The sequence below is a fragment of the Scyliorhinus canicula genome, chromosome 4, assembly GCF_902713615.1.
Source record: "Scyliorhinus canicula chromosome 4, sScyCan1.1, whole genome shotgun sequence".
Lineage (NCBI taxonomy): Eukaryota > Metazoa > Chordata > Chondrichthyes > Carcharhiniformes > Scyliorhinidae > Scyliorhinus > Scyliorhinus canicula.
Genome location: NC_052149.1, coordinates 75,573,418 through 75,587,179, shown reverse-complemented (window position 1 = coordinate 75,587,179; position 13,762 = coordinate 75,573,418). Strand labels below are relative to the sequence as shown.

At 45.7% G+C, this 13,762-nt stretch overlaps 1 protein-coding gene across 1 annotated transcript in view; it reads left to right on the top strand.

Moving 5' to 3' along the window:
- ror1 (receptor tyrosine kinase-like orphan receptor 1) overlaps positions 1-13,762 on the top strand; it is a 357,093-nt gene that overhangs the window by 265,450 nt on the left and 77,881 nt on the right. Inside the window, exon 3 of the mRNA XM_038794486.1 lies at positions 11,478-11,765. Coding sequence (XP_038650414.1) covers positions 11,478-11,765 — 288 coding nt within the window. The remainder of the gene's footprint in view (positions 1-11,477; positions 11,766-13,762) is intronic.

The following is a 13,762-nucleotide window of genomic DNA, read 5'->3' as shown; positions in this document are numbered from 1 at the left end:
CTCTACCCACCTGCTCACCCCCAAATACGCACTCGTGAACTAGCCTGCCCAGCTAGCCTGGCAGCCCCCTCCCATGGCACCAAACATTCTACCCCCCACTGATTCCCTGCCCCCTCCCCCGCTCACACACTTCCATGGTGCGAACATCAATAGCAATGAGAAAAAAAGTTCACCAACCAGTACGATCCTCCAGCATCCCACCAAAGAACCTCCACATGGAAGAAAAACGACCCTTGAGTGAAAAATGGTTCTCCTCTGAGTACCCCCCCCCCCCAAAGAAACAGAAATAACAACAATGACAAAAAAAAACGAGAGAGCAGAGAGAACCAACATTCCCTCACACCTCCTCCAAAGTTCAATGTCCTCCTTCCCCTGCCAGTCCATTGCCTCCTCTGGTGTTCCAAAGTAATATTCAGGTCTATTGTGGGTCACCCAGAGGCGGGCCGGGTACAACATCCAAAACTTCACCCCCTTCTTAAAGAGGGCAGCCTTGAATCGGTTGAATCCAACTCTCCTCTTAGCCAGTTCTGCACCCAGGTCTTGGCATATCCGGAGCTCATTACACTCCCAGGTACATCTCCTCGTCTGCCTGGCCCACCTCAAGATCTTCTCCTTATCCAGGAATCAATGTAACCTCACCACCATCTCCCTCGGCGGCTCGTTCGCCTGCGGTTTCCTCATCAGCGCCCTAAGCGCCCGATTAACCTCTCCTCCACCACTTCTGCACTCTTTTCCTTCAAAACATCCACCCGGCAACCAAGGAAAAGTACCAAAAGGACAGCCTCGAGCGGGAGCTCTCAAATGTGCGACTAATCACACCATGGCCGCAAGTCTCACAAGGTACAAATATTTACACAAATACAGATTTGATTCCGGAAGTGTAATGAACAAAATATTGATTAGATACGATATTTTTATGTATCATAAAAATCCTTCCTGTCTATTTCCTTTGTCCCCATTTCTTTTAATTTATTGTTTTCGTCTGTGGATCAATAATTGGGATGCGACTTTAAGTAGAGAGAAGAAAGCAGAAGACTCAAAATAATTAAAACAGCCTGATTGCCATGATGCTGTCTTCTCAGGCTATGTGTTTGGGAGAAGCCAAACTCTTCAGCACCAAGTAGATGGGAGGAACTGGTTTTAGAGGGAACCGGTTTGATTGGTTAACTGGCAACCAATGGGTTGGCCAGGGAAAGTGTTCTGCCTGACAACAGTCAACGATTGATTCCTACCGGTTAATGTTTCTGAGAGAACCTTCCAGAAGTAATTAGACTCAGAAGTGAAGTGAGGTATTTTCTCTCTACTGCCTGCAGGTGGAAGCTCAAGATCTTTTAAGTGTATCAAAACCAGGAGTCTATTCCTCTTCAGGGCTGAAGTAAAATAACTGATTTGTTGTTTAGAAAGCAGTGGGTGTCTAGCATATCCTTTACTGTGAACCTGAAATGGTGCTGAGTATACAGGGAAGGTAGACAACCTTGCCTGAGAAGATTAAATCAAATCTGGAAGAAAGGAAGTACCTCACCGAAAGCCTAAACTTCAGAAGGACATTGATTGGAAGTCATCTCTGTGACACAAAGATCCCTATCATTTTGTTTTATTAGTATTTTCTTTCCTTTTCCAACATTCTTTCCACTCTATGTTATTTGTCTATGTGTGCGTGTGTATGCATAAACAGTGGGGCAAGTTCGAAAGGGGAGAGGGGGGGGGGGTTTGGAAAATTGGCAGTAGTAGCCAGATCTATTTTCTGTCTGTTTAATTAAAGATACTGTTCACAATAAAAAAGGTACTCTAAAGTTACAAAGCTGGTGACTACAGTTTATTGGATTCAACGAAAGACCTTGGGCGGGATTCTCCCATTCGGCAGCAGAGTGTCCACGCCGTCAGAAACGCCGTTGTGTTTCACGACGGCGTGAACGGGCTGGGAGTACCAATTCTGGCCCCGACAGGGGGCCAGCACGCGCTGGAGTGGTTCACGCCGCTCCAGCCTCCCATCCCGGCGCGAACTGTGCGCTGTGCCAACTCGCACATGTGCGGTGGTCTCCCTCAATGTTCCGGCCCCGACGCAACATGGCGCGGGAGTTCAGGGGCCAGCGCGTAAGAAAATAGGCCCGGGGAGCGAGAGGCCAGCCCGCCAATTGGTGGGCCCCGATCGTGGGCCAGGCCCCATCGCAGGCCCCTCCTCCTGGGATTGGATGAGAGAATCCCGCCCCCTTGGGTATTTAAATAAATCTAATTTAATTGTGTTGCGCCCCCGGGACAAGTAATAATAATAATCTTTATCAGTAGGCTTTCATTAACACTGCAATGAAGTTACTGTGAAAATCCCCTAGTCGCTACACCTCAGTGCCTGTTCGGGTACACAGAGGGAGAATTCAGAAAGTCCAATTCACCTAACAGCACATCTTTCTGGACTTGTGGGAGGAAATCGGAGCACCCGGAGGAAACCCATGCAGATACAGGGAGAACGTGCAGAGTCTGCATAGATAGTGACCCAAGCCGGGAATCAAACCCCAGTCCCTGGTGCTGTGAAGCAACAGTGCTAGCCACTGTGCTACCATGCTGCCCAATGGGGCTGAAATTGGTCATGCGCAAGCCCAGGGTGTCATAACAATATAGTAATGGATTTTCATTGCTCAAAGATCTAATAGTTACAATTCATTGATATAATAATCTTTATTGTCACAAGTAGGTATACATTAACACTACAATGAAGCTACTATGAAAATCCCCTAGTCGCCACATTCCGGCGCCTGTTCGGGTACACCGAGGGAGAATTCAGAATGTTCAAATTACCTCACAGCATGTCTTTCGGGACTTGTTGGAGGAAACTGGAGCACCCGGGGGAAACGCCGACACGGGGAGAACATAGGACACAGCAGCTAACCTGGAACTTTTTTAAAAATTCAGAGTACCCAATTCATTTTTTGCCAATTAAGGGGCACTTTAGTGTGGCCAATCCACCTCCAATGTACATTTCTGGCTTGTGGGGGCGAAACCCACGCAAACAGCTATCTTGGAACTTGCCTAAGTGCCATTTATTTCAGTCCTTTTTTAAAAAACCCACATGTTTTCAGGGTAATTGTAACTGAACCAGATCCTATCCCATTTCCACAAGTCATTGCCAGTGATAGGGGCAGAACCCAAAGCCAATTCTGCTGTTTGTAAAAATGGGGAAAATTATAGAGCCAACCTGTGTCTAAAGGCCATCTAATATTCCCACAGTAATATTTCCAAAGAGGATTGAGAAGATATCAGACATGAAACGGGAAAATATGAGAATAGTTGTGGTTAATAATCTATATGACATGATAGAGCCCCAAGCCAAAACACTCCAAACATGTCAAGAATGGTGTGTAACTTTAATTAAGGAGTGGAGGGGAGGAGACAATTTCACAAATGGTATTGATCTTCCCTGTGGTGAAGTTAATGATTAAGAGGTGGGAGAGTGCAACTGGTAGAAACCTGCTGTGTCTTTTCCTTTTAATTTAATTTGATTGTTACTGCTAGTTTTCTCCCCTTACCTTCTGCAGGCTCAACATTTAGGGATAGAATTCCAAAGATACCAGATGCCCAACCATTTACCTGCACTTTTCAGTGGTCAGGAATGGGGATCCAGACTGAACTCTTTTAGCCACTCCCGGCCCATCTCATTTGTGTTGTGTTATGCTGCTTTGGATAACACAGGCTGCTACTTGATGCAGTCTTAACTAAAGGATGCTCCAGACTCTGAAATGAGTTCAACGTGTTTATTGTACTATTAACACAGTTCTCAAATGAGTTTGACTCTCGGCTAATCTAACTGTAGTAACTCAGTCTAACTGTACCAGCTTGCTCTAAGCCACGTGCTGGGGTGTGATGCTGCTGATCGACCCTGCCTAACACCATAATCCCAGCCAAGCTCGTATCAAAGCTCCAAAACCTAGGACATGGGTCCTCCCTCTGCAACTGGATGCTCGACTTTCTGACCCATAGACCACAATCAGTAAGGATAAACAATAGTTTATCAGGGCCCCTACTATACTCCCTGTACACACATGACTGCGTGGCAGAATTTGGCTCCAACTCCATCTACAAGTTTGCTGACGACACGACTGTAGTGGTTCAGATCTTGAACAATGATGAGTCAGAATACAGGAGGGAGATAGAAAACCTAGTGGAGTGGTGTAACGATGACAATCTCTCCCTCAATGTCAGCAAAACTAAAGAGCTGGTCATTGAATTCAGGAAACAAAGTATCGTACACACGACTGTCTGCATCAACGGGGCCGACGTGGAGATAGTTGACAGTTTCAAGCTCCTAGGTGTGCACACTACCCTGGTCCACCAATGCCAGTGCTACAACCAAGAAAGCACAACAGCGCTTATACTTTCTCAGCAAACTAACAAAATTCAGCATGCCTACATCGACTCTTACCGACTTTAACAGATGCACCATCGAAAGCATCCTATCTGGCTGCATCACAGCCTGGTATGGCAACTGCTCGGACCAAGACCATAAGAAACTACAGAGAGTCATGAACACAGCCCAGTCCATCACACAAACCTGCCTCCCATCCACTGACTCCATCTACACTGCCCACTGCCTTGGGAAAGCGGGCAGCATAATTAAAGACCCCTCCCACCCGGCTTATTCACTCTTCAAACTTCATCAGGCAGGAGATACAATAGTCTGAAATCACTCACTAAAAGATTCAAAAACAGCTTCTTCCCCGCTGTTCCCAAACTCCTAAATGACCCTCTTATGGACTGATCTGATCTCACATATCTTCTCTGCTGAGTTGTACTACACTCCTTAAAAGCAAATTACTGCGGATGCTGGAATCTGAAACGAAATGGAAAATGCTGGAAATTCTCAGCACGTCTGGCAGCATCTGTGGGGAGAGAAAAGAGCTAACGTTTCGAGTCCGATGACTCTTTGTCAAAGCTGTCCAGTTTGAGATTGCCGGCCATCCCGCGCATGCGTGTTGGATCAAGCAGTGCGCAGGCCCGGAGCCCAATGGGGTGGACCGCCTCCTCCTGACATCAGCGCCCTGTCCAGGACCAGTTTTTTTCAGCAAATGAGGGAGTTCGCTCACTGGAAGCAGCGGCAGAGAGCAGGTCACATGTTCTGGACACGAGAGCGATTCCTCCATTTTGCAGCTGCGAGCAGTGCTGGTATGAACTTCAGGGCCTGTGGTGAACGACCCACGAAGAAGAAGCTGAAAGTAGCATAATGATGATGAGGTATGAGTTATCAACTGTGCCACTAAAAATCAGGATTCAAAGTTCATGTGTGATATATGCGGGGAAGCACTGGCAAATGAGAGTTTAAAACCCTCAAAACTTCAAAGGCGTTTGAAGACTAAACATGACTATTTTGAGGACAAACCTCTTGATTTTTTTTCAACGATGCAGTGAGATCTTAAATCAGCAGCTGAAGTCATAATCAGAAATGTAACATTGAATAACAAAGCAAGTGAGATCGTGAGGACCAAGCAGGCTCTCCTGTCACATTAATGGTAAGTAAAAATGGTGCGTCGCGAAGGTCAGCCGGCGTGGACCCCGAAGGTTGGCTGCTGTGGGTCACGAACGATGGCCAGTTGGTAAAAATAGGTCCAGTGGCAAAAACGTTTGAAAAACACTGTATTAGATTAATACTAGGAACAGGCATGTTGTCTCCAGCGCCGGCTCTAGGGTTGCTGGCGCCCCGGGCAAGCTGAACTTCGGCGCCCTTGGGGGGGGGGGGGCGGGACCGGGGGGCGGGGCCCGGGGGGGGCGGGGCCCGGGGGGGTGGGGGGCGGGCCCGGGGGGGGGGCGGGGCGGGGGGGAGGGGGGGGGCGAGGAGGGGGGGCGGACCCGCGGGGGGGGCGGACCCGAGGGCGGGGCGGGGGGGCGGACCGAGGGGGGAGCGGGGGGGGAGGACCGAGCCGGGGGGCCGCCCTGGAGGCGGGCGGCCACCGCGCATGCGCTGGTTGGCATCGGCCCAACTGCGCATGCGCGGGGCCCGAGTCTCTGGCGCCCCCGAGCACATCGCGCCCCGGGCGACAGCCCGAGTTGCCGGTGCCTTGAGCCGGCCCTGGTTGTCTCATAAGGAAAAGTTGGATAGATTAGGCTTTTTTCCACACGAGTTTAGAAGAATAAGAAATGACTTGATTTAAACATATAAGATGCTGAAGGATCTTAACAGGATGGATGTGGAGAGGATGTTTCGGCTTGTGAGAGAATCTCAAACTAGGGGTCACTGTTTAAAAATAAGGGGTCACTCAAAGGTTGTGGAAGCAGAGACTTTAAATATTTTTAATAATAATCATTAGTATAATAACCCAATTTATAACCCAGGCCTGTCCCTGGGAGAAGGCCCGCAGCTGCTATAAGGTGGGACCAATAATTTATATCCAGGGTTTACGGCCTACACAATATATTTATGAAGCCTTCCGAACCATCCACTGGGCCATCACTCCCCTCTCCCCTAACTTGGAGAGACACAGAACAATCCACAATTTAATGTGGCCAATCCACCCACATCTTTGGGTTTTGGGGCTGAAACGCACACACACCAACAGTGACCCAGGGCCGGGACTGAACCTGTGACCTTGGCGCTGTGAGGCAGCAGTGCTAACCACTGTGCCGCCCTAGCAATTCTTAACATTAATCTGGGGAATAAAGAATGAGTGGTGAATCTATGGAATTCACTATCACAGAATGTAGTTGGGGTCAAACTGTTGTGTGATTTCAAGAAGGAATTGGATATAGTTCTTGGGGCTAAAGATTGTGGGGGGAAGGTGGGATCAGTCTATTAAATTTGTTGACTAGCCATGATCATAATGAATAGCGTAGTAGGCTTGAAGGGCTGTATGGTCTCCCTTGCTTATATTTTCTATGTACATTAGGAGCAGAAGTAGGCGAGTCAGCACTGCGAGCTTGCTCCACCATTCAATCAGATCATACAATCATAGAATTTACAGTGCAGAAGGAGGCCATTCAGCCCATCGGGTCTGCACCGGCCCTTGGAAAGAGCACACTACCTAAGTCCACATTCCCACCCCATAACCCCACCTAACCTTTTGGACACTAAGGGGCAATTTATCATGGCCAATCCGTCTAACCTGCACATCTTTGGACTGTGGGAGGAAACCCACGTAGACACTGGGAGAACATGCAGACTCCGCACCGACAGTGACCCAAGCCCGGAATCAGACCTGGGACCCTGGAGCTGTGAAGCCACAGTATTTACCACTGTGCTGCTGTGCAGCCCTGTTTTGGCTGATTTCTTCCTGGTCTCAAATCCAGCTCCCTGCTGTTCCCTATATCCCTTTAACCATTTTTTTAAAAATCAGAAATATATCTATCTCTTTCTTGAAACCATTTAATGAATCAGACTCCACCGCAATATGGGGCAGTGAGTTCCACAAATTTACCACCCACTGCGAGAAATATTTCCTCCTTATCTCAACCTATATTTGTGACCTCACGTTCTAGATTGCCCCATAAAGGGAAACATTTGATGTATGTTTACTTGACCAATCCCTCTTAGTATTTTATACACTTCAATCGGATCCCCTCTCATTGTTCCTGAACTGCAGCGAGCATAAGCTCAAACTGTTCAGTCTTTCCTCGTACGTCAACACTTTCATCCCCGGAATCAATCTGGTGAATGTCCTCTGAACTGCCTCCAATGCCACCACATCCTTCCTCAAATAAGGAAACCAAAACTGGGCACAGTACACCAGATGTGGTCTCACCAACACCCTATACAATTGCAACAACACTTCTCTACTTTTATAATCAAGCCCTTTTGCAATAAACGCTAAAATTCCATTTGCCTTTTTTTATTACGTGCTGTACCTGCATACTGACCTTCTGCGATTCCTGAAAAAAGGCACCCAGATCCCTCTGCCCAGATGTATTTTGAATCTGGGAAGCTGGCCAGCCAGCAAGTGACGGGGAATTGTGGCCTTGCATGCTGCTGGTCCACCTCTCCCAGAAATTGAAAATTCAGCCCAGAATATCTGGCCATTTATCTCATTGTAGTCCTTCCTATACACAAAATTGGCTGTCGTTTGCTACATTTCAAAAGTGTGTTGTATCTTTAATGTTGTTTGAAACACTCTGAGATTGTGAAAGATGCAAAATAAGTGCAATTTCATTTTTTCTGTGACACCCTGAATCATCCAGTGATCTAACGGCATTCACCATCCAGACGCAGACAGAAACAACGGCTGCTTAGGTCAAGTGTGCAAGTTTACACATATAGAAATGTATCTCTGAATGGCCCTGTCTCCATGAGGGCACATAACTGGAGAAAAAAGTGTGCCAGGCGGAAGTAGAATTTCCTGGGGTGTCTTAAGATCTATGAATTATTATTTAAAATTATATAACTGTAATAACCTAGATTCCCTGCTGAGTCTGAGATAAGTCTGAAGTGAGGAGACTCAGGCACATGCCTGCCAACGTAAACCAAGCAGAGAAATTAGCTTATGTTCTGCATAACGTTGCTGTGGAGAGTGTAAAGGATTTCTTTGAGTAATAAAACAAAGAATGGTTGTTCTGGGGTTAATTCTTAACATAAAGTTTTGGGGGTGGGGGGGAGCAGTGGCATATGGTAGGAACAGAATTTCCAATTGATTTTAATTAAACTTGCAGTTGTTCAGTACAAAGAATTTCTGTCTGAGATGGCAGGACCTGTGTGTCATTTTGATGCCTAAATATCATAAATTACTGAATGTTCCATATGTTGGCAAATCAACTCTCTGATATTTGAACAAGATGGCTGCTGTGGTTAGAGAGTGCTTGAGTTGCATTCTTTGTCATCAAGAATTATCTGGAAGATATTGAGAAAAAAGCATGTGGCTCTCTGAAATAAACTTATCATCCAGCGTTGGCTCAGCAATTGTCCTCTCATCTCTGAGTCAGAAGGCTGCGAGTTCAGATTGCACTCCAGAAACTTGAACACATAATCCAGGCAGTCATTTCAGTGCAGTATTGAGGGAGTGCTGAACTGTTGGAGATATTTCAGATGAGATGTTAAACCATTTGTCAGCCTTCTCAGGTGGACATAAAGGGGCGGCATGGTAGCACAGTGGGTAGCACTGTTGCTTCACAGCTCCAGGGTCCCAGGTTCCATTGTCGGCTTGGGTCACTGTCTGTGCGGAGTCTGCACGTTCTCCCCGTGTCTGCGTGGGTTTCCTCCGGGTGCTCCGTTTCCCCCCCACAAGTCCAGAAAGACGTGCTGTTAGGTCATTTGGACATTCTGAATTCTCCCTCTGTGTACCCAAACAGGCACTGGAATGTGGCGACTGGGGTTTTTTCACAGTAACTTCATTGCAGTGTTAATGGTGACAATAAAGATTATTATTAAAAAGATCCCAGGCATTATTTGAAAAAAGCAGGGAAGTTCCACAGAGAGCAACAGGATAAATGCCCAGGTAATCTGTAGTGATGGTTGAAGGATAAAAATTGGCCAAAAAGTGTGGCGTTGGTTGCATTGCAGTTAATTGGAATCGCTACCACCCAGGTGTTGATGGTAAAAAGCAGGAAATGCCGGATAAACACAGCAGCTCTGCCAGCATTAATGGTACGAAAACAGAGTTAACATTTCGAGTCAGTATGATACTGCTGCAGAGCTTGGTGGTAGTGTTGCTATTTCTGAAGGGGCTAAGACCCACCTAAGTACAATGACATGCATCGTAGGGACATTAGTTGTTGGTGACCTTTCTGCCGTTGGTGGTTCAGCCTGACCAAACAGGCCATTGATGTAGCGGTTCAAACAGTGATCTGTTCCCAACAACTGGGGAGAGTACGATGGACAGAAATAGCACTGTGGACTGGAAATTAAAAGCAGCAGTGCTTCTGAGTTGAACTGAAAGCAGCCCTGCAATATAAGTAGGGCATAAGATCTAACTTCCAAGAGAATGGTGGGTGGTTATATGCCTCATTGAATACTTAGTTTTATTAGTACACAATCAGTGCTATTAAAACTCAGACAGTCTGTATTATTTGTAAGACTCATGTTTACGGGGGTTTTGAAATTTTAATTTACTCTCACAAGCCTGCCAATAATCTTGCGTGTGCTGTACCTTCAGGCAGCTCTGATGATTCACTACCATAGAATGACTCTGTTGGATTTGCCAGTGGAATCTAGAACGTGGTAGTTCCCATGTCGAACTACCTACCAGCAGTGTGTCTCATCTTGAAAGAAAGTAACAAAGTGTTTGGAATTTCCAAAGTAATAAGCAGTTAAAAACATTGCCAAGAGGTGTACAAGCTGCAACGTTTAAGCAATGATGGTTTTAGAGAAGTTGGCAGTCAAACATGTTTTGCGATAAATAGAGGGAAAGAAAACTTTAAACAGATTTGAAGATTTACCTTTCTTTGCTCTATGTGTTTTACAACATTACAACTAAACACCCCAGGTTGAATGGTCTGAGATGGGAAAGTTTGTAAACAAGGACATGCTGAGACAGGAGTCAAATATTTCAAATCCAGGAAATTTCTTTCTATGGATATCAAGATTTCATGATTACATTATTTGCAAGTTAGTTGCCTTCATTATTTAAAAAATGTTATTTTTTTCCCCATTGTGTCCTCCTTGTTTCACTCTTCACCGAAGGTATTAACTTATGATGGGGACCATTTTGGGAGCTCCAGACAATTTTTATTACCTCATCTGGGTGCCCATTCTTCATGAGCTGAGAATTTATTCATCCTGTTTGACCACAGAGCCATCACATATGCTATATTTCATACCATTTAGTAAACATCATTACAACCCAGTCTAATCCTTTCCTCAGCTGACAACTACACAAGTACATTTTCCAGGTGGAACCAATGCAGCTAACAAGAAGAAAGAAATACAGGTCCTTTCATGTCCCCAGGTTGTACCAAAGAGCTTTACGAGCCAACAAAGTAGTTTTGAGGTAATATTTTTGATACACAAGGAAATTTGATGACCATATGAAAACAACAAGGTCCCACAAACAGCAATGAGATAAACTACTTTTCCCCAAAACTATTTTCAATGAGGGGATAAATATTGCCCAGCACAATAGGCGATTTCCCTGCTCTGGTTTGAACATTGCCATAAGAATCACCTCAGTTACATGTATCAGCCAAAAATAAAGCCCCTCCAACAATGCAGTAATCCTTCAGTAATGTCTTGAAATGTCAGCTTAGATTATGCTCTCAGGACATGGAGTGGGGTTTGAAACCTTAACCAGAATCAAATGTGAAAATGCTACTCTGGGAGATTTGACTGATATTTTTTACTGTTCTCTCTAGTTAACTGACACTGATTCAACTAATTCAATACAGAGATAGTGAATGCAACCTAAAACATTTGTGGTTTGTATGGCTCAGTACCAAACGTCACGATGGAATTACTGATAAATCTCACCAGTGCTTGGCTTTTCTTGTTACTGAATGCATTTTAATTATTCCGTCTTCATTGAACTGCTTTGCTGACCTGCAACTAAAGACGTTTTTGTAAAATTATTTTTCAGATTATTATCTAATCCTGGATGAGCCAATGAATAATATCACAACCTCACTTGGCCAAACTGCAGAACTATACTGTAAAGTGTCTGGCAATCCACCCCCTACAATACGTTGGCTGAAGAATGATGCACCAGTTGTCCAAGAACCACGGAGAATATCCTATCGACTAACTAATTATGGCTCTCGTCTCCGAATTCGGAACCTTGATACCACAGACACTGGTTATTTCCAGTGCGTCGCTACAAATGGACAAAAAACTGTTTCAACCACGGGCGTGCTTTTTGTCAAATTTGGTAAGATCTCCATTGAAAAGTTTCATAGTTTTTGAAGAAATAAAGCAGGCAGCTCCAACAGTAAAGTCAGTTTTATATTGGTGCCAGGATGTCAAGAGGGCTAAACATAAACTGACAGCCATGACTTGCAGGCGCCATCGTCCCACTTGCTGTCAATTGTGGGGCTAATTTTCCTCAGATCCACTGAAAACATTCTGTAAATGATTAACAGTGTTTCCTGCACTTGTACAATTTGCGCACCCCACATATCAGTGCACTGAGTTTCCGCCATGAAAAATTTGTGGTACAATGAACACCAACTGTGCACAATTAGTAGCCAAGAAGTAAAAACACACGGTTCAGCAATGGTTCATAGGCTCCCAGACAATTCAGGCCATTTGAAACACATAAGGGCAGGCTGCTCAGCCAAACGTTTTTCTGCAAATTTCTGATCCCTGCCATTAGGCTGAAATGGGGGTCTGAAGTCTGCAGTGAAGGAAACAGACACTCAATTTGATTTTCCCAGAATTTGCTAATTAAGGGCCAGATTAATTGGCTTGCCATCCAATTAAGGATGTTTTTGGCAGCCCCATGAAACTAGAGAGCCATGGGGAGGCCCTCCAACACTGAAAAAGCAGCAGCAGGATATCCCAAATTGTATAACTCCATCAAAATTCAAATTAAAATGGGCTTTTGCATTTGGGCCATCACTTTGGTGGGTGGTGGCGGGGAACCACTCCACAGGGATCCCAGTTGACCTCCAACAGCAGGCCTTAATGGACCCTTAATAACTGAATTGGTTACCTGTCACTTGCAGGTAGGTAGCCCTGCCGCCCATTTACCATCCCACCATTGGGAAAATGGCCTGGAGGCAGGATGGAGCTTGGATTCTGGGTGGGAGTGCCAAATTCTGCACCCACATGGCCCTCTCCACTCTCGTGCTAAGAATCCAGCATCCTTGTTTCACAGTGAGCTATGGAAGGCACATGACCAAGCCAAAAGTGGCATTAATATACTGATTCTCGGGTACTGTCATTAGTATTCCATAAAGTTCCAGCTGCGCAAAATGTTTCTAGTATCTCTGTTGTGATAAACACCCAGTAGGGCAATTAAAGACTTGGGCCTGAATTTTCACCATGGTGGAGAATCTTTGCCATCATTGCGAAAATGACAGAACACGCCTGAAAACTGAAGTCCCATCCCTAAACACATAACGTGCCATTTTTACGGGGGTAGGGTTGGGGCTGGGTCAGGATTCGTTCATGTGTATTTTGTGGAGTAGGCTGTCCATATAACAACAGCTATCTGAAGTCATGATTTTTGTTAGCCAGGACTGGGAAATACGGATTAGACCTGGTAGGATCAGGTCTGAACTTTGCAGAGTCCTTTGGAGAGATGCAGTACTTTTGGAGAGATAGGATAGCCCTGTGAATATGGTCCTGAGGAGAAGTGTAGGTGACATTTGGGAGAAATAAGCTGCCCTTTGGGAGAGATAAAGTGCCCTTTTGGATTACAAAAGTGGCCATGGATGTGTATAAAAAGTGCATAAACCCATTGGAGCTGTCAAGAGGAACTGTCCGAAGTGTCCAGAGGAATTGCAAAGCTGTCATGGCCTTTAAAACTTTCTTTAATTTAATCTCAGCATGGCTCCTGAGGTTTGTCCATGGTGGATACTTGGTGAGTTTGCATGGTAGGTGTTAAGGCAAAGGATGGTGGGTGGGAGCATGAGTTGGCAGTAAGTTGGCATAAGATGCATGGGGGTGATGAGGGCTGGAAGACTATTTTCTGTTTTAATGTTATTTTTTTAAAAAGCTTTGACAAAGTGCCAGTGCACTGAGCCAGGCCTTCCGCAGACGCCTGCGCCGGGTCCCCCAGACGCCTGCGCCGGGTCCCCCAGACCCCTCCCCCCCCCCCCTTCCCCCCCCAAATCGAAAATCCCAAATAACTAGGTTTGTGGAACCAAGAAAGGTCCCGACTCTGCGGGATTGAAAATTCAAGCCTTGGCTGATGATTATCTA